Source organism: Sinocyclocheilus anshuiensis, unplaced genomic scaffold (assembly GCF_001515605.1).
Source record: "Sinocyclocheilus anshuiensis isolate Anshui unplaced genomic scaffold, SAMN03320099.WGS_v1.1 scaffold1803, whole genome shotgun sequence".
Classification (NCBI taxonomy): Eukaryota; Metazoa; Chordata; class Actinopteri; order Cypriniformes; family Cyprinidae; genus Sinocyclocheilus; species Sinocyclocheilus anshuiensis.
Window position 1 is genome coordinate 353,746 of NW_015548301.1, and position 17,760 is coordinate 371,505.

The 17,760-nt window shown below is 34.9% G+C and overlaps 3 protein-coding genes across 3 annotated transcripts in view; 2 read left to right on the top strand and 1 right to left on the bottom strand.

Annotated features, from left to right (window-relative positions):
* LOC107656133 (E3 ubiquitin-protein ligase HECW1-like) overlaps positions 1-3,256 on the top strand; it is a 43,225-nt gene extending 39,969 nt beyond the window's left edge. The window contains exons 25-27 of the mRNA XM_016443849.1: positions 9-96; positions 415-613; positions 1,660-3,256. Coding sequence (XP_016299335.1) covers positions 9-96; positions 415-613; positions 1,660-1,771 — 399 coding nt within the window. The 3' untranslated portion in view covers positions 1,772-3,256. The remainder of the gene's footprint in view (positions 1-8; positions 97-414; positions 614-1,659) is intronic.
* Positions 3,257-9,351: 6,095 nt separating this feature from the next.
* Positions 9,352-11,499, bottom strand: coa1 (cytochrome C oxidase assembly factor 1). Its single transcript, XM_016443869.1, has 5 exons — positions 11,261-11,499; positions 10,196-10,333; positions 9,974-10,125; positions 9,796-9,872; positions 9,352-9,695 (listed from the first exon to the last, which is right to left on the bottom strand). The coding sequence occupies exons 2-5, from the start codon at positions 10,287-10,289 to the stop codon at positions 9,614-9,616; spliced, it is 405 nt and encodes a 134-aa protein (XP_016299355.1). The 5' UTR covers positions 10,290-10,333; positions 11,261-11,499; the 3' UTR covers positions 9,352-9,613.
* Positions 11,500-11,564: 65 nt separating this feature from the next.
* On the top strand, positions 11,565-16,489 carry blvra (biliverdin reductase A). The gene is made up of 7 exons (XM_016443868.1): positions 11,565-11,702; positions 12,698-12,821; positions 14,077-14,196; positions 14,297-14,394; positions 14,532-14,639; positions 14,717-14,885; positions 15,890-16,489. The coding sequence occupies exons 2-7, from the start codon at positions 12,700-12,702 to the stop codon at positions 16,152-16,154; spliced, it is 882 nt and encodes a 293-aa protein (XP_016299354.1). The 5' UTR covers positions 11,565-11,702; positions 12,698-12,699; the 3' UTR covers positions 16,155-16,489.
* Positions 16,490-17,760: the final 1,271 nt, after the last annotated feature.

Below are 17,760 nucleotides of genomic sequence, written 5' to 3' on the forward strand. Positions count from 1 at the left end.
TGTCTGTGTTTGATGCCAGAGAGCTGGAGCTGGTTATTGCAGGAACAGCAGAGATTGATTTAAATGACTGGAGAAACAACACAGAGTACAGAGGAGGTGAGAGGACATACTTAAACCTACATACACACCAATACAAAAATACATACAACATAAAGACGCTTGATATTATGGCCGTGCCAATAAAATCCATATGTTGAAAAATACAAGTATATATTGTATCATGATTCATTTCAAGTCATTTCAAGACCTTGAATTAATTACATTTTATATATTTGATTTATGTTTTCATCATATAATTTCCTACATTTCGTGAATGAATAAGCGGGTCAGTGATTTTCAGTGCTGTCAGAGATGCTTCTATGGAAAAAGTGAAAAATTCTAGTTGTATTTGAACTCTCTCCTGGTTGTCGTCAGGTTATCATGATGGGCATATTGTGATCCGGTGGTTCTGGGGTGCAGTGGAGCGCTTCAATAATGAACAGAGACTGCGTCTGCTGCAGTTTGTGACGGGCACCTCCAGCGTGCCGTACGAGGGCTTCACCGCACTGCGCGGGAGCAACGGCCTGCGACGCTTCTGCATCGAGAAATGGGGCAAGATCACATCGCTCCCGAGGTACGGTGACACACTCTTTCATCTTTCACAATTCTGATGTTGATTTGAGCTGGTGTGGGAAATGTTTAACATGAATTCAGAGAATATCAATAATGAAAGATACAGGCCCTCTAAGGAATGCAAGCATTAGATTGCTCTACAAATGTTTCTTCCAAACTCCTTCTGCAATATTAAGATAAATAGCGTTTGCAAATCATTTTACTTTAATTTTATGATTTTTTTTTTTCATTTCCGTCCAAATGAAATAAGATATGAAAAATTATCAAAATTATAAACCTGTCCTTTGAATTTTCAGTCATGAAAAAAATAATTCAAATAGGCAACAAAAATGTGTAAAAGATATAAAAATATATATTGCTCTTGCTATTTTATTTTTATAATATATTCCAGATTTATTTTACTTTGAAATGGTTTGACTTGCACTTTTTTTATCCATTTGTCAAGAGTGAAAAATATTCGCCTTCATGATATTTGCTTTTTTTTAATACAAAATTTTGTTTTCCATGGCTAAGCATTAGCACTAACAAATCAAAATTAACAATATAAATAATTCTAAAATTAACAGTAATTAATATAAATCGTTTAAAATGAACATTAACACTTTTAATAATATTAATAATTTGTTTTAAATTATTTATATTATCATTTAATGTTAATTTTAAATCATATTGTTTATTTAAAATGAACATTAAATAATAATTTAAATAACTTAAAATTGATAATATATAATAAACCATATATATGGTATTTTAATATAATAATATTAACATTAATAATATAATTAAGAATATAAATAATTAAAAATGAGAATTTATTCATATAATTTAAAATGTATAATATAATAAAAATGTTATAGTATTTATTAATATAATTTAAGATAAACATTAATAATATAACCTATTTTGATTTTATTTTTTTTTACGTTGTCATCAATGATAAAAACATGACCAGACCTGAAAACAGATTGGTCTTGATTTTAGAGACTCGAGGCCAATCCACATGAGACTGTCAGTCAGGCTGCTGATGTGTCATGTCTGCTTTCTCAGGGCGCACACATGCTTTAACCGTCTGGATCTTCCGCCGTATCCATCCTACAACATGTTGTACGAGAAACTGCTGATTGCTGTGGAAGAGACCAGCACTTTTGGCCTTGAGTGAGGACTTGACGGATAAAAAAACCTTCCTCCCGGTGACCTTTCCATGTACACCGTATGTAATTATCTACTAGCGTGGATCGTGTCCTGTGTCCGTTTCTTTGGTTTGTTCAGGACACCACTGCATGCATCAGTCACCTGCGCGGGTGGACAGTGTGTAACGGGTATGCAATAGTGAAAGAGAAGCCTTCAACCTGCTTTAACACTCAGGACCTCGACCTCCGCTGGAGTCGCTCTCAGTTCACACATCATCATTTCACAGCAAACCGTAAGGGCCAGCATCCTTTCTGTTGGTGCATTTTCACATTGACAAGAATTGTAAAGTTAAAACCAAATATGCTCACAGAAAATATCGGATCGAGGTGCCGTAATTACTGTAAATGTGTGCACTAGGTCACATAATCTCACCGAACACGGCATCATCACAGGAAGTGACGTCACTTCGCAGGAGTCAAAGGGGGAAATGGCAAGCCTGAGCCTTGATTTGACACTTTTGATTTATTCATTTGTACTAATCAATACATTTAAATATTAAAATCATTAAAGCATCAGACATGTTTAAGGATGTTTAAGGCTTCATGCTGTCTTGTCTGAAATGTTTGAATGAATTTCAATGAATTGATGTATTTGGGTTTAAAAACCCAACATATGATGTTTACTAAAATGGCGAAACACAACAAATCCAATCAGAATATATTTCATGTTTATTATACAGCTGTGTGGAGCGGGATTTTAAACCAGTGAGATTGCACTGTGGGCGGAGCCATCCAGCGTAACAAAACATAAAAACAAAGAACTGAAAATGTCTTGTTCGTTGCGTTTAGATAAGACACTGTGTAAAGGTGCATTCATGGTAACGGCGATTTATAGTGATTTGAGCCAACAGGAGCAACAACAACCAGTGATGATGCGATGTGGGCGTGTACTTTATGTAAATGAGTAATGCAATGCACTGCCAATGGGAATGAAGACATCTCGGAAGTAAATGCTCATAATGAGCAGTTTCATGTGATTCTTTACACACTACTGCAGTTTCCTTGAGCATGTTCATTTTTAGTGTTACAATGGAATGATACTTTGTTTTTATTTATTGTATTTTTATGTATTTATTTCAGTTTTCAAAATCAGATCATGGGTGTTACTGTCTGCGCTCCCATTGGCAGTTGCTGCATCACATTTGTTGCTTATTTGCATAAAGTTAAAATGTTTGTCTAAACTTTGTCGCATCGCCATCTCTCACTGTCTTGCTTAAAATTTACTTAAAATTGACTGATGCCATAATATGCACTCGCTTTCCCTAATGTTTATGAAATGTGTTTTTGCTTTTCTATTTATATGATGTCATTTTATGGTTTAAATTGGTGAGGGGATTGAAAGAAATTACAGACCAAATAGTAAAAATTGTGCACCACACGTCATGTTCTTCAGAGCGTTTGAGCTGTTTATGTATTATCATTTATTTATTCAAAAAGGAAATTGGTTTAAATGTCAGGACCCTGTTTTTATACAGTCTATGGTCAGGACACGTTTCTTTGAAATGTCAGAGTTGTTCGTTCTGTGGTTGGTTTATTGACGACTAGATTCGATTACTGTGCTGAAGTTTTGATTATTGCTCATGTTTACATTTTAAGATGATGTGAATGTGTGTATTATACATTAAGATGCTCATAAATTGTCTTAACATGATGCCATTTAAAGGTGCATGTGTTTCTGTCTAATCCACACTTGATGAATCGGTCTTTTACTTTTGTCTCCTAATATTTTCTAAATGGGAACATTCACCCAAAAAAAGGCTTTGTTTGAATATGCAGAAGAATGGGAAAGTCATACAGATTCAATTATTATGTTTTCATTTTTGGGTGAACTGTCCTTTTAATGTGGTGGTGATGAAGAACAAGCAATCACGGCTTTTGATCGTGTCTGAAATGTAATTCTGCTATAAAACAATTGCAGCTCAAAATGAACAACACTCAGCTTAAGATATTAGGAATGTAGAAAGTGAATTTGTATTATTTATCCCAATTAAGAAATTATAAAATGTCTGTATATCACGTGTACATAGCTACTTGCTTGAACAGTCTATGTAAAATCTCAATTTTAAAATGTGATGAATCAATTCAACAGCCAACAATTCATCTTTTTTTTTAAAAACATGTCTTCATACTTACTATTTGCATAATGTTAGTTTTCTCAAATGTATATTACTATGCATATTTGGTTGGAATTGTAAGAAATGCTACTCTTTGGCGCTTGTGGAGGACGTTTCTTCATTTGTCAAGACACTCGCAGCCATTTGACAATGTGAGAGAAATGAGGAGAAGGTTCTGGAACATACTGCCTCTCTATAAACATGGCATTCTGGGAAATGCAGAAGGGTTTGGTTCCTGCTTCCACCTCGGATACATACACTAGCCTGCTTGTGTCTTTTTACACTTTATGTGTATGGAAGAGAATAAAAGCGGAAAATGTACAAATGTTTTGAATCGTGTATTGAGGACACTTATAGCGTAACTACAGCATAACACTGTTAACGAATGTCAATAAACAATCACTTTCTAATGCAGAAGCTGACTCTTGATCCATCGGATGTGGTTGTAAATCTTGCTGAATCTGGAAAATTGTACTATTTCTTAGTAAAATTAGATATTAACGTTTATATGGATAGTACAGTCTGAGAGTCCCAATGCCGCTTTAAGCAGGTTAGACGCCATTGAATTTAAGGTCCTAGCTCATGTAATTTTCACAACTCGCAACTTTAAAACTGTTTTATGGAGATTTTGTCTACTGAAAGGTTTTTGTTTTTCAGAAATATGTTTCGTCAACTGAACAATCATGTTGTTATACAACAGTACATTCCATTTAACGCCCTGTACTCAAGTCCTTCACAGCCTCGTTTCATTCCCGTCAAAAATAATAATGTTTAATTAATTTATACATTTAAATATGTAAGTGTCTGTATCTATAGCCTACTATGTGTATACAGAATCAAGTATTTGCATATAGCCTCTATTGCATTTCATTAAAAGGGGTTTCGCTTGTTTAATGCATTTCACAAATATTGCACATTGAAGAGGAAAAAATTAAAAAATGATGGTGTTTTAGCAAATGTTATGCAATTTCTTTTCCTCGTCCCTCAATTTACCCAATTTAGTACCTTCACAGTCTCCCTTCTCATACTTTTGTTATTCCTGTAATATTCAAGAAAACCTCAAGCCATCCGAAATGTCCCAAAACAATCCAGCACATCTTTCTACAACCATATAATCTACAAAAATATATATATATATATATTAAAAACTTGATGTCATTTAATGAAGGAATTATACATTTCAATGGTTAAAACACTGTGATGTAATATAAAATATATTGCAAAATCAGATGAAAACAGATTGGAGGAAGTATTTATGTGCATGGATGTTTTGGCAGGTAGAAGTGAAGACAGATGGTCCCCAGAGCTCAGTGGAATATGAGGATATTTCTGGAGCAGGAGCGGGTGGTTTTGGGGGATAACGGTGGGATTTCTGAAGGGTTTGAGACATGAAGCCCCAACTCGGTCTGGAACCAAGGTTTAGTCAGATTCAAAACAGATTCATAGAGAACTGAAGAGCAGAATGCTAGCGTACTCTATACTAGCCTACTGCACTACTGCATACTGTTTCACATACTATCTCTAAAATTATTGTGTGCATAATCAATATGCATTATCCACCAATAAATGTTTTAAACTGTAGTATGCATTGTTGCATCTTAGAAATACAATGGCTGAATTCAGAATAGCATACTGCTCATTCTATTTGTGCAACATATGTATTCTGAGTAATTTGTCAGTGTAAACATGAAAAGCCATTTAAGTGCATTGCATTGTGGGATACAATATTTTACGCAGTGTACTGTAGCTGTGCATTTTGGCAAATATACCCTTACGAAAAATAAGTTTTCTAAACTAAAAAATAGGAAAGTATACTTTGTCTACTTTTTATGTACTTAGAAATATACTTAAAATGACATTTAAGTATACTTGACTTATAGCCTACTTAGAAAAAGTCTAAATATATTTGAGCTATACTTGTGTTCCTAGAATCTGTGTTTTCATTGTTATACTGTAGGGGGCGCTAGTACACATCTTCTGTACAGAATTTCCAAAAAACACAAGTGAAGAAGAAACCGAAACAACAGATGCTTCCACATGTAAATTTAGTCCCAAGGAGTATTGAAATAGTACACTTACAAGTACACTGATATTTGTATACTTTATATATGTAAAGTATACTTAAAAATATACTTGAACTTTACTTAAGTATACTTAATGAAATAAACTTGAAGTATACTACTTTTTGGTAAGGGTAGTAGGTCATCTATACATACTGCACTGTGATTATATATAATATAATATATAATGTAATATACTATTCCATACTAAGACTAATAGATAAACTGAATGAAATATTGCACTAATAATAATAATTAGGGCCAGAGCACCGATGGTGTGAGGACCCTATTGGAATTGTTCCATTTCTTCTTCTTCTTCTTCAAAGTAAATCGCATTTTTGAGGGCCTAAACATGCTCCAAAACTCATGAAACTTTGCACACGCATCAGAACTGGCAAAAAAAAAATTATATCTAATATGGGTTTCAGAAGTGGGTGTGGCAAAATGGCTTGATAACGCCACCTATAAAATTTCAACAAAGTGCCCCTCGAGCTACTTACATGTACGAAACTCGTAGACACATGTAACACACCAATACCTACATAAAAGTCTACTGGCTTAAAATCTGAAACCCAACAGGAAGTCTGTTATTTTTAATTTTCTGTACGATTTTTGTGCAGTTTTTGCCATTTTTCGGGCATTGTACTTTAACGATCTCCTCCTACAGTTTAAATCGGATCATCTTCAAATATGCTGAGTGTACTCATAAGGCCTTTGTGATGCTAAATTGCAAAGATCTTGAGTTTTTGTGAAGGGGCGTGTCCCTGGCGGCCTGACAAATTCGATGTTTCGCCATGAAACAGGAAGTTGCTGTAACTCAGGCAAGCAATGTCCGATCTGCCCCAAACTTCACACGTTTGATATGAGTTCTGTCCTGAACACATACCCATGCCCAAATTTAGTTATAGTCATAGCGCCACCTGCTGGCAACAGGAAGTGTCATGGTTAACACTGTTATGGACTCCTAGGAGCATATTAAAAAGTGTCAGCAAGTGCTAAATAGGCTAGCAATATGCTAGAAACATGCTAGCAACACTTAGCTAAGTGCTAAAGCATGCTATTAATGCAATGAAACAGGAAGTTGCTGTAACTCAGGCATGCAGTGTCCAATCTGCCCGAAACTTAACATGTTTGATGAGAGTCCTGGCCTGAACACATCGACATGCTAAGATTCAGTTATAGTCATAGCACCACGCCACTTACTGTCAACAGGAAGTGACATGTTTAACTCTGTGATGCACTGTTAGCAATACAGTAAAATATGCCATTGTGTGCTAAACATGCCTCAAACATGCTAGCAACACTTATTAAGTGCTAAAGCATGCTATTAATGCCATCAAACAGGAAGTTGTTGTAACTCATGCATACAATGTCCAATCTGCCTCAAACTTCACATGTTTGATTAGAGTCCTGGCCTGAAGACATCTGCATGATCATATTCGGTTATAGATATAGCACCACCTACTGCTAACAGGAAGTGACTTGTTTCACACTAACTTAAACATGCAATGTCCGATCTGCCCCAGACTTCACGTTTGATAAGAGTCCTGGCCTGAACACATCTTAAGGCCAATATTCAGTTATAATCATAGCACCACCTGCAGGCAACAGGAAATGACTTGTTTTACACTAACTTAAACATGCAATGTCCAATCTGCCCCAAACTTCACATGTTTGGTAAGAATACTGGCCTGAAGACATCTACATGTCAATATTCAGTTATAATCATAGCGCCACCTGTAGGCAACAGGAAATGACTTGTTTTACACTAACTTAAACATGCAATGTCCAATCTGCCCCAAACTTCACATGTTTGGTAAGAATACTGGCCTGAAGACATCTACATGTCAATATTCAGTTATAATCATAGCACCACCTGCAGGCAACAGGAAATGACTTGTTTTACACTAACTTAAACATGCAATGTCCAATCTGCCCCAAACTTCACATGTTTGGTAAGAATACTGGCCTGAAGACATCTACATGTCAATATTCAGTTATAATCATAGCACCACCTGCAGGCAACAGGAAATGACTTGTTTTACACTAACTTAAACATGCAATGTCCAATCTGCCCCAAACTTCACATGTTTGGTAAGAATACTGGCCTGAAGACATCTACATGTCAATATTCAGTTATAATCATAGCGCCACCTGTTGGCAACAGGATTACACTAACTCAAACATACCATGTTCAATCTGCACCAGACTTCACATGTTTGATAAAAGTCCTGTCCTGAAGACATCTACATGCCAACATCCAGTTATAATCATAGCGCCACCAGCTGGCAGCAGGAAGTTTGGCACATATAAATTACTTTGACATATTCCTCCTATATTTACCACTTTAAATGCATATTGCCCACCGTTTGCTGTTTTTCTAAAGCCAAGGGGTGGCAGTGAGCCCGGGTGAGAGGGCCCTTTCATCGCTGCTTGCAGCTTTAATTATTATTATTATCATCATCGTCATAGCTTTAAGTGTTTTAAAAATTATTTTTATTTAAACATTTTGGGCTCTTAAGGTTTTCTGGTCTCAATCTTTCAACCAATAAACCTGGGAAAAAAGTGGTGGGAGTCTGAAGAAACTACAGGCCATGTGGCTAAACTGGGTCACTGTGTTTCTGTGGATGAAGTCACTCCTGTGAATGTAGATTTATGATACGTAATGGTTATTATGTATTAAACTTGGTTTAAATTTGTCAAAAGATGACAGAAGTACCAAGAGAAATCTTTCAGTACATGACTGAATTATACTTACAGCCATGATACTTCAAGCAAAATGCAGTTGTATTTCCTGTGAACAAGGAAAATTTAAGATAAAATTTAAATAACCGGCACAAAGTTGTCTGTAAAGCTCTTCACTAATGAAGACTAGTCTAACTTAATCACATGACTTACAGCACTTGATCAAAATGCACTTGTTTTCTCTATAGGTTGCATCTTTCACAAAATCAAATTGGATTTTTTTATTTATTCAAATCTGAATTATTCAAAATTCAAGGGTTACAGAATAATAATTTTACTGACACCTACTGGTAAAGTTTAGTAACTACAATGTTACTATACTAATCACGTCAATGGAACAACAGATGATCCAAAGAACCCAGTGTTGGTATTACAAGCTGGATTGAATTGTAATATTCATGTTTCATACACATTTTAAAGTGGAAAGTCAAACAGATTTAGGTTATTATGCTTTTATGTGACCCTGCTTCTACAATAATGATCAGACCTGCTTTAAATGACTACTGCATATATTTAATTTAGTAGAATTGTTTATAATTTAATGTATGTGTGTGTCTATGTGTATATAAAGACATACGTAATACAAAGATGATAAAACAAAATTACAGCGTATGATTTTTACATCATCGTTCTTTAATGAAGCACATAAAATAGCAAAAAAATACTAAACAAATCAAAATCGGTCCAAGCTGCCCCAAAATAAAGTGCTTCACATGACACAGCTTCCAAACACCCCAAACAAATATATTAACATTTCAAGTAGACAAATATATGTGAATGGCATGATCACATTAGTTAAAAAAAAAACAGGCTGTCAATCATCTATTAACTGTCCAAGGCTCCACTTGCATTTGTTGTCTGTTTAACATTGATGAAATGTTTCTGTGTGTAGTTACTCTTCAGATTTTCTCTTGTTGAAAATCTCTATGATCTCGCCTTCCCTCAGCTTCAGGAACACTTGCTGGAGGTGCCATCTATTGACAAAAGAGGTTAAGATGATTATATAAATTATATATGCAACATAAAAATGTGTGTTCATTTATTTATTTATTTAAAAAGTTGAAATCATGGTACCTGTTCATGATAGCATCTCTGGTGGAAGTAGTGTAGAGATAACCTCCAGTCTTTGACCCGGTAACTGGGATCTTCAGCTGAAATTGATATATATATGATGATTAATATATTTCTGACCAGTAGTAAAGCAAGTATTTCTGATGTACTTCATGGAGGAGGGTTTATTGGTGATGCTGACCTGAGCGCTGCTGTGGTCAATGCGGTTGTGTCGGTCAGATAAATGGATGTTGTGTATCTTCAGAGGAGGAGCGCCCAGACTGGCCATGGCAGAGGAATTATTGTTCAACTGTTCAAGGGCCAGACGGTAATGCTCTGATTTAGCAAAATTTTCTGAAAGAAACGGAACAAAAGTCACACAATGTTTAACAGCTAACAGATGCTTTAATTAGCCCTGACTTACTCTGCATGAGGTAATACATCATAGCACAGCCGCCGCCGGTCACTACTGTCACAAATATGGTCATCTGCTGCAGGAGGCTGGTGGAGCGGCTCATCCTCACTTCAGATGGAGCAAATATCTTTTGGCTGGAGGAAAAATCTAAAAAACGGCAGTAATATAAAAAAATTGAACTGACCAAATAATATAAACTGAATATATAAATACATTTTCCCCATGATTATAAAATACCTTTAGATCTAAAAGTTTCTACTTCAGTGCTTGAAATTAATTTTATACACAAATGTAAATTGTGCCCATGTATTTTATGTATTTACACACACACACACACACACACACCCCATGGTATTTATATGGTACACCAACGTCCTTGAAAGACATTACTACTAGGGATGCACCGATATGAACATTTTGGCTGATACCGATAACCGATAATTTTTTTTATTTGAAAGCCGATAACCGATATGTTGGCCGATAAATCTACATCCAAATTTTTATATACTTTTTGAGAGTCTGATTATAAAAAAGGTCTCATCATTAAAAGCCACATCCCAAACACTTCAACATAAGCAGCCTAGTTTGAACAGTGTACGTTGTTAAAATAATGTTACTCTCCTATTACCAAATGTCATCATAAAAAGTCTTACAAATAAATAAAATAATGCATAAATAATGCAAACAAGTCATCTCATGTCAAGTGTCTCTGAAGGAAATAATGCATTATTTATCGGCTTTAAGATATCGGCCAAATTTTCTTATCGGGCCGATACCGATAACAGAAAAAATGAGCATTTATTGGCCGAAACCGATATGGTGGCCGATATATCGTGCATCCCTAATTACTACCATGGCACATTTTCTAAAAAAAGCATGTTAATACATACATTTAGTATGGTAAATTTATCTGACAAATATAAAAAAAAAAACCTTATTTTACAACACTGCATTCGTCTTAAAGATGACTACTGTAGCTAGGTTTATTGTCAAAATGCACCTAATTTCCCAGAATTGAGCCCTTATTCGTTCATACATCGACATCAAGGTCCGTTCATAATAATAACAACTCACCGTCACATCTATTATTTCTTTTATAAGCAAAAACCAAAGGGACTTATTTGTTGACACTAAAAGCAGCGCGCTACGGAAGCGGCCATGTTCGTTTTACTTTGAAAAACTTTATTCAAACATCGATGAATATAATCTGAAGAAACACCTTGTAAACACTCAGTCTGCGACTTGTTTAAAAAAATGATGAAGATGTTAATGCAAAGTATTAATGTAAAGTTAGTAACTCTTGAGCATTCTGAGAATCAGTTTATTTATCGTCTGTATCGGGCAACAACAGAAACACGTGCGGCTGGAGCGCGTGACGTCAGACGCACGCGGGTTACGAAAAGAGTTACGAAAGTTGTTTCCAGTCACGCTGGATAATGTCATGCATCCCTCTTCCTTCCCCGCAGGTGCTGTAGAGATCCACACCGAAGGCTCTGTGCGTAGGCTACATTCAGAGGTGAGGAGATCTTGCGCTTGTGCTTATGCATATAGAAGAATGGACATTACTCGTTGTGTAATCTTACATTTGCGCGTTTTCTACGCGTTCTATTAAGCGCGATGCAGATGAATTAAGTTAAAGTGACGCTTTAGTGTTGCTAAAGTGATGCTGTTTAGTGTTGTTACATGCATATATAACTTATTTATTTATTTACTTTGTGTGTTTGTGATTTTTTTCCCTATCATTTTTCATTCATTCATTATGTCATGGGAAAATAAATATAATCATAAGCCTAATAAAAAATGTTCGCATTGGTGTTTATTGGTCAATTCTAGATATAAATGATTGCCTTCAATTCTGCTGTCATTGCCATCATGACAGGAAAGTTTGCGATGTTTAACTTGAATCAAAAGATCATTTTATATTTTAAAATTAATAAATTAGTAATCAAGATCAGTCATTAATTACTAATTAATAAATTAGTAATCAAGATGATTACTATGATTAGTAATCATTAATTATTTGCTCTTCTGAAGAGGAGTAACTTAACTGCACAAATAAAAAATACTTAACCACTTTTCTTATGTCTCCCATTTTGCCAGTATATGGGTAACTAATATAACCAGGATTTGTTTATACAATATTCAGAGAAAACACTTTGGCTGTCCAAGTCAAATATCAACTTATTTTTTGAATTAAGTGCGACTCTAGTTGCAGCTTAAACAAGCCTTTATCAGACAGACACACATGCAGACACACCAAGAACTTCAGTTCCTTCTGCAAACTTCTCAACCCAGTTTCTCAGAAAAGTGCTGCTCTTTCATGATAGTGTCTTTGTATTGACTTGTTTTAATATCATGCTTATGGATAAGGACAGTGTAGCTGTGGATCTTTTCCATAGCTGCTACATTTACATTATGCCACACAGCATTTAAATCAAGTTCAGAACAAACTCACTTGTTACGCATGTAATTCATGCTGATTTTCTGCTCGTGCATGTTGTGTTCCTGCAGGAATGATGTTGGGATCAGTGGTTGTTGGTATAGGCATCGCAGGATGTGTGAGAATGAGAGACTTGCTCGCTCCTCTGCCGTCCAGCACTGCTGAGAAGTTCAGCATCCGAGGCTTTGTGTCCAGGTCAGTGCACATCTTCCAAACATTCATACAGACACTTGATTTATTAGACAAATTAAGCCGGATTGGCTTAAAGCACATATAATTTAATTTAATAATAATAATTTATGCATTTAGCAGACGCTTTTATCCAAATCGACTTACAGTGCATTCAGGCTATACATTTTTTACCAGTATGTGTTACATGTAACATATGTTACATGTTGGTTTCTTTTGACCTCACAGAAAATAAGATACACTCTCTGTGGACTGTAGCCATTTCATATCATAAGGCAAATATTTACTGTGCTGTTCTTAGTGTGCAGTTTCAGTAGAAATCCATAAATATACATAAACGTACCACGTCGAAACACATGGCAAAAGAGATATCTGCACTTTAAACATGTTTTTGAACTTATATTGAAAAGTTTATTCCTCATATGTGACCCTGGACCACAAAACCAGTCATAAGGGTCAATTTTTTTTTAACTGAGATTTATACATCATCTGAATGCTGAATAAATAAGCTTTCCATTGATGTATGACAATATTTGTCTGAGATACAACTATTTGAAAATCTGGAATCTGAGGGTGCCAAAAAAAATCTAAATATTGAGAAAATTGCCTTTAAAGTTGTCTAAATGAAGTTCTTAGCAATGCATATTACTAATCCAAAAATAAGTTTTAATATATTTACGGTAGGACATTTACATCTTCATGGAACATAATCTTTACTTAACATCCTAATGATTTTTGGCATAAAAGAAAAATCAATCATTTTGACCCATACAATGTATTTTTGGCTATTGCTACAAATATGTGCTACTTATGACTGGTTTTGTGCTCCAGGGTCACATATGTGCATCCATCAGTAATAGTGGTTGACTGATATGACATGATATGATATGAGTTAAGAAATCAATATTTGGTGGAATAACCCCCTCATTTTCGGAAGAGAGAAAAAAAGTTATAATAATAGAATAAAAGATGCATAGCCTATATATGTATAATTTATGATGATAATGATGCTAAAAAATGTAGCTTTGAAATCACAGGAATAAATTACATTTTAAAATATATTCAAATAGAAAACAGTTATTTTAAATAGGAAAAATATTTCAAAATTTTCCTGATTTTGCTGTACTTTGGATCAAATAAATCCAGAGCTGAAGAGACTTCTTTAAAAAACATAAAAAATCTTACTGTTCAAAAACGTTTGACTGGTAGTGTATATACTTAAATCTCTGTAAAGTTCTGCTGGTGTTTTGTGTTTGTTTAGGAGGACTCTTGAAGATCAGCAGGGTGTGAAGCAGATCTCTATGACTGAGGCGTTGAGCAGAGATGACATCCATGCAGCCTTCATATGCACTGAAAACACTAACCATGAAGAGTACATCAGGTGATACACAGACTTCCTCCTCACACATGACCAATAATGATCACGTTTGAGCGTCTTGCCTTTAAAACGATCGTCTCTCCCCTGATCTGCTCGATCTCAGGCAGTTTCTGGAGGCGGGGAAGCACGTGTGTGTCGAGTATCCCATGACCCTCAGCTACACGTCTGCAGTGGATCTGTGGAATCTGGCTCAGCAGAAGGGTGAGTTTCTGTCCTGTCTTCTGGGGATGCCTGAGTTAATATTTGAAATGGTAGAAGTTTGTTATTATAAAGCAGGTAAATAGTACGATTCTGCCTCCGGGATGGTTGAATGTTTAACTTCTGTATGGTATCTCCAGGCCTGGTGCTACATGAAGAACATATCGAACTCTTCACTCCTGACTTCAAACAGCTGAAAAAAGACATAGCTGGGAAAACGCTGGAGGAGGGAACGCTGCACTTCAGAGGTAGTGACTGAATAATATCTTTTTTAAGATAAGGCTTCCACTAGGGTTTGGAGTGATGGTGATTTTTGTCTTCTCAGGTGGATCCCTGAAGCCAAATTTTGGGTTCCCGTCTTTCAGTGGTATTGCCAGACTGACCTGGTTGGTTGATCTTTTCGGGGAGCTCACAGTTACTGCAGCATCTCTGGTGGAGGAGAAAGAGAACAAATACATGAAGATGACCGCACACTTACTGACCCGACAGCAGAAGTGAGTACACTGCGGCCACAGACAGCTGTTTTTACATTGAAAAAAAAAAAATTAAATTAGAGATGCACCGATTGCAATTTTCTGGGCCGATTCCGATTTCCGATTTTTTGTTAGTGTGATCTGCCGATACCGATTTTTGTTGATTCCGATTTTCTTTCTAAGAACTATAATTGACAGCATATACAAACAAAAATCTACTTTTCTTCAAAATGTTATTTTCATAAAAAAACACAAGTAAAAATCAGTAATAAAATAAGAACAAATAAAAAAAATTGCAAATAACAGCACAAATAAATGCAATAGAATAAAGAGAGCTATGAAACTAAGTTTTTCAGGTTAAGTACGTTTTTATTCAGTTAAGAAATACTACAGAAATTAAAGTAATCAAATGTAAAATAACACATCCAGTGTTATTTTACATTTGATTACTTTCATTTCTGTAGTCTTCATTGTAAAAATTAAATACAGATTAATGCTTACCATTAAAGTTATAAAACGTTAAATAGTCATGCAGAGTGAGAAATTAATTTTAAAACAATTTACACACACATTTTATGAAGAAAAATGGTTGCTTACTGCCATAAATCTATGGGATTTTTTTCACCTGTTATTATTCATTCATTCATTTAAATGTATTATATTTTTTAATGAATAGCTGAAAATAACATGGCTATAAACACCAAGATTTTAAGTTTGTGGAATTTTTCATCTTTCATTCATTCACTCATTCATTCATTTCAAATGTTTTTTGTTTTTATTTAAATGTCATTTATTTAATTTTTTTTATAGATTTTTTAAAACTTTACAATAGCATTGCCATGAACACCAAGATTTAAAGTTAAAATGTAAACATTTTCAGAAAATGTATATTCTTATAAGTGAAACTGCTCACCATTCTCTTTAAGATACCATATATTTTCACTTATATATAAATTAATATGTTTTTTTTTTTCACCAATTTGATCATGTGTCACACAAGTTAATCAGAGTTCTCTCTGATGCAGACCTCTAACTTGGATTGAAGAGCGGGGTCCAGGACTGGGCAGAGCCAAACACATACACCTTCGCTTCCAGGACGCCAGCATCACGGAGCTTCCTGCAGGTCAGCGGGAGCCGGTGGGGCTGTTCATGCAGGATCTGGTGCTGTTCGGCCGGAAGCTGCAGGGTGAAGTGTCTGCTGCGGAGCTCCAGGAGGAGAGGAGCAGGATCTTACACTGTCTGCAGCTGGCAGACCGCATCCAACAGCTCAGTGAAAACACTCAGGCCTGAAGCTGAAGCTGTCCACACTGCAGGTTCACACCATAACCCATATAGACTGTGGTGTAGAGACAGAGTAGAGTGGAAGATAATATAATTCAATATATAGATTCATTTCCATTTGAGTTTTTTTTTTAACAGTGAAAATCAGTTTGCTAATCAGTTGCTTTTTGTGGTAGCTTGTTACCGCATAGGGGAAAAAATTGCGACTTTTTATTTCACAATTCTGAGTCGGATGAAAGTCTGAATTGTGAGATAAAAAGATTTGGTACGTCTTTGTGTTTTTATCCCATGGTGGAAATCAGCTTTCATAGCTTTTCAGTTCTAAAAAGGACAACAACAAAAAAAACATGAAAGTATGACTTGTAGTTTGTTCTGTTCTTCCCAAAAATGACTAAATTATAATCTCTTTGTCCTTTTTAGACCTTGACAGATATTTTTGGTGAAATATGATTTTTTTCAGTCTTGAAATTGCAGTGATTAAAAAAGGCAATGTAATAGTTTCAGCGTAAGATCAGAAGTTTAAAGTTTTAAATTTTGATTTGGAAATGTAACTAATAGTTCTGTGTTTAACTAGTGGGCCGCATCAGGATATGCAGTAACAGCACATTCCTTTATTGTAACGTGTAACTCATAACTCTGGTTATTAACATAACATTTTATTATTTAGCAGAAAGGGACGATTCTTGCTGACTTCTTGTTTTTTTTTTTTTTTTTAAGTTTTGTAAATCAGTATTTAGTATGTGACTGATACAACGAGTCTTGTTTTAGTACATTACATCTGCACTAAATTTCAATACCCATTTCAGACAGATGAACCTCCGGTGATTTCAGTCACTGGTGTTCATACAGGCTGGAGCATTGCAAAACATTGTGCACTTTTGTTTGGTATTGATATTATGCCATTCTTATATTTAAATTGAATATTAAATATTACATTTAATATAGAATATTACACTTAAATATGAGTGTGAAAACTGTGTATTAAGTGTGAAAACTGGATGAGATCTGCAAGCATTCATACATACTTTGAGCAAAATCAAAGATTCTCTTATCATTCATGCTGTGGTAGAAGTTTTTTTTTAATCTGATCATTTTTTTCTCTGGGAAAGCACTGAATGGAGCATAAATGCACATATCATTGTCAGAGAAACATACAGAGAGAGAAAGAAATGTTTTGCTTCATTTGTCTTCACGTTTACATGTTTGTGTTTTCAGTTAAAAAATAAATTGTGCCGGCTTTCTGGAATTTGTTTTGTGCAGTGGAATCCACACATCAACACAAGTGCATTTCAGAAGTCTGATAACCTGAGTGAACTTTGTTGCATCAAGACTTTTTATTTTGTTTGGCATTGTGATATTTTAAGCATGGTCCCAAATCATCATAATAAAAATTAAATAAAAGTCATCCTTTCCATAAACGACTTAATTTCAGATATAGCACTACTACCATAGTATTTGTTTTGTATTTTGAAATTATTGAAATAATTAGAACTTTTTTCACATTACAGAATTGTCAGGTACATAGGCTTAATTCTCTAAAAAAAAAAAATGTAGAAACAAAAAAAAATATATATTTTTCTTAAATCAAAATATTTTTCCATTAACACTAAAGTAC

What these genes read in the sequence shown, in the direction of transcription:
- blvra (XM_016443868.1), top strand. Translation starts at nt 12,700, where the DNA reads ATGATGTTGGGATCAGTGGTTGTTGGTATAGGCATCGCAGGATGTGTG. An exon ending in ATCCGAGGCTTTGTGTCCAG is followed by an intron (nt 12,822 to 14,076) that starts GTCAGTGCACAT and finishes GTGTTTGTTTAG; the next exon opens with GAGGACTCTTGAAGATCAGC. An exon ending in GGGAACGCTGCACTTCAGAG is followed by an intron (nt 14,640 to 14,716) that starts GTAGTGACTGAA and finishes TTGTCTTCTCAG; the next exon opens with GTGGATCCCTGAAGCCAAAT.
- coa1 (XM_016443869.1), bottom strand. Translation starts at nt 10,289, where the DNA reads ATGAGCCGCTCCACCAGCCTCCTGCAGCAGATGACCATATTTGTGACA. An exon ending in GATGTATTACCTCATGCAGA is followed by an intron (nt 10,126 to 10,195) that starts GTAAGTCAGGGC and finishes CGTTTCTTTCAG; the next exon opens with AAAATTTTGCTAAATCAGAG. An exon ending in AGAGATGCTATCATGAACAG is followed by an intron (nt 9,696 to 9,795) that starts GTACCATGATTT and finishes TTTTGTCAATAG; the next exon opens with ATGGCACCTCCAGCAAGTGT.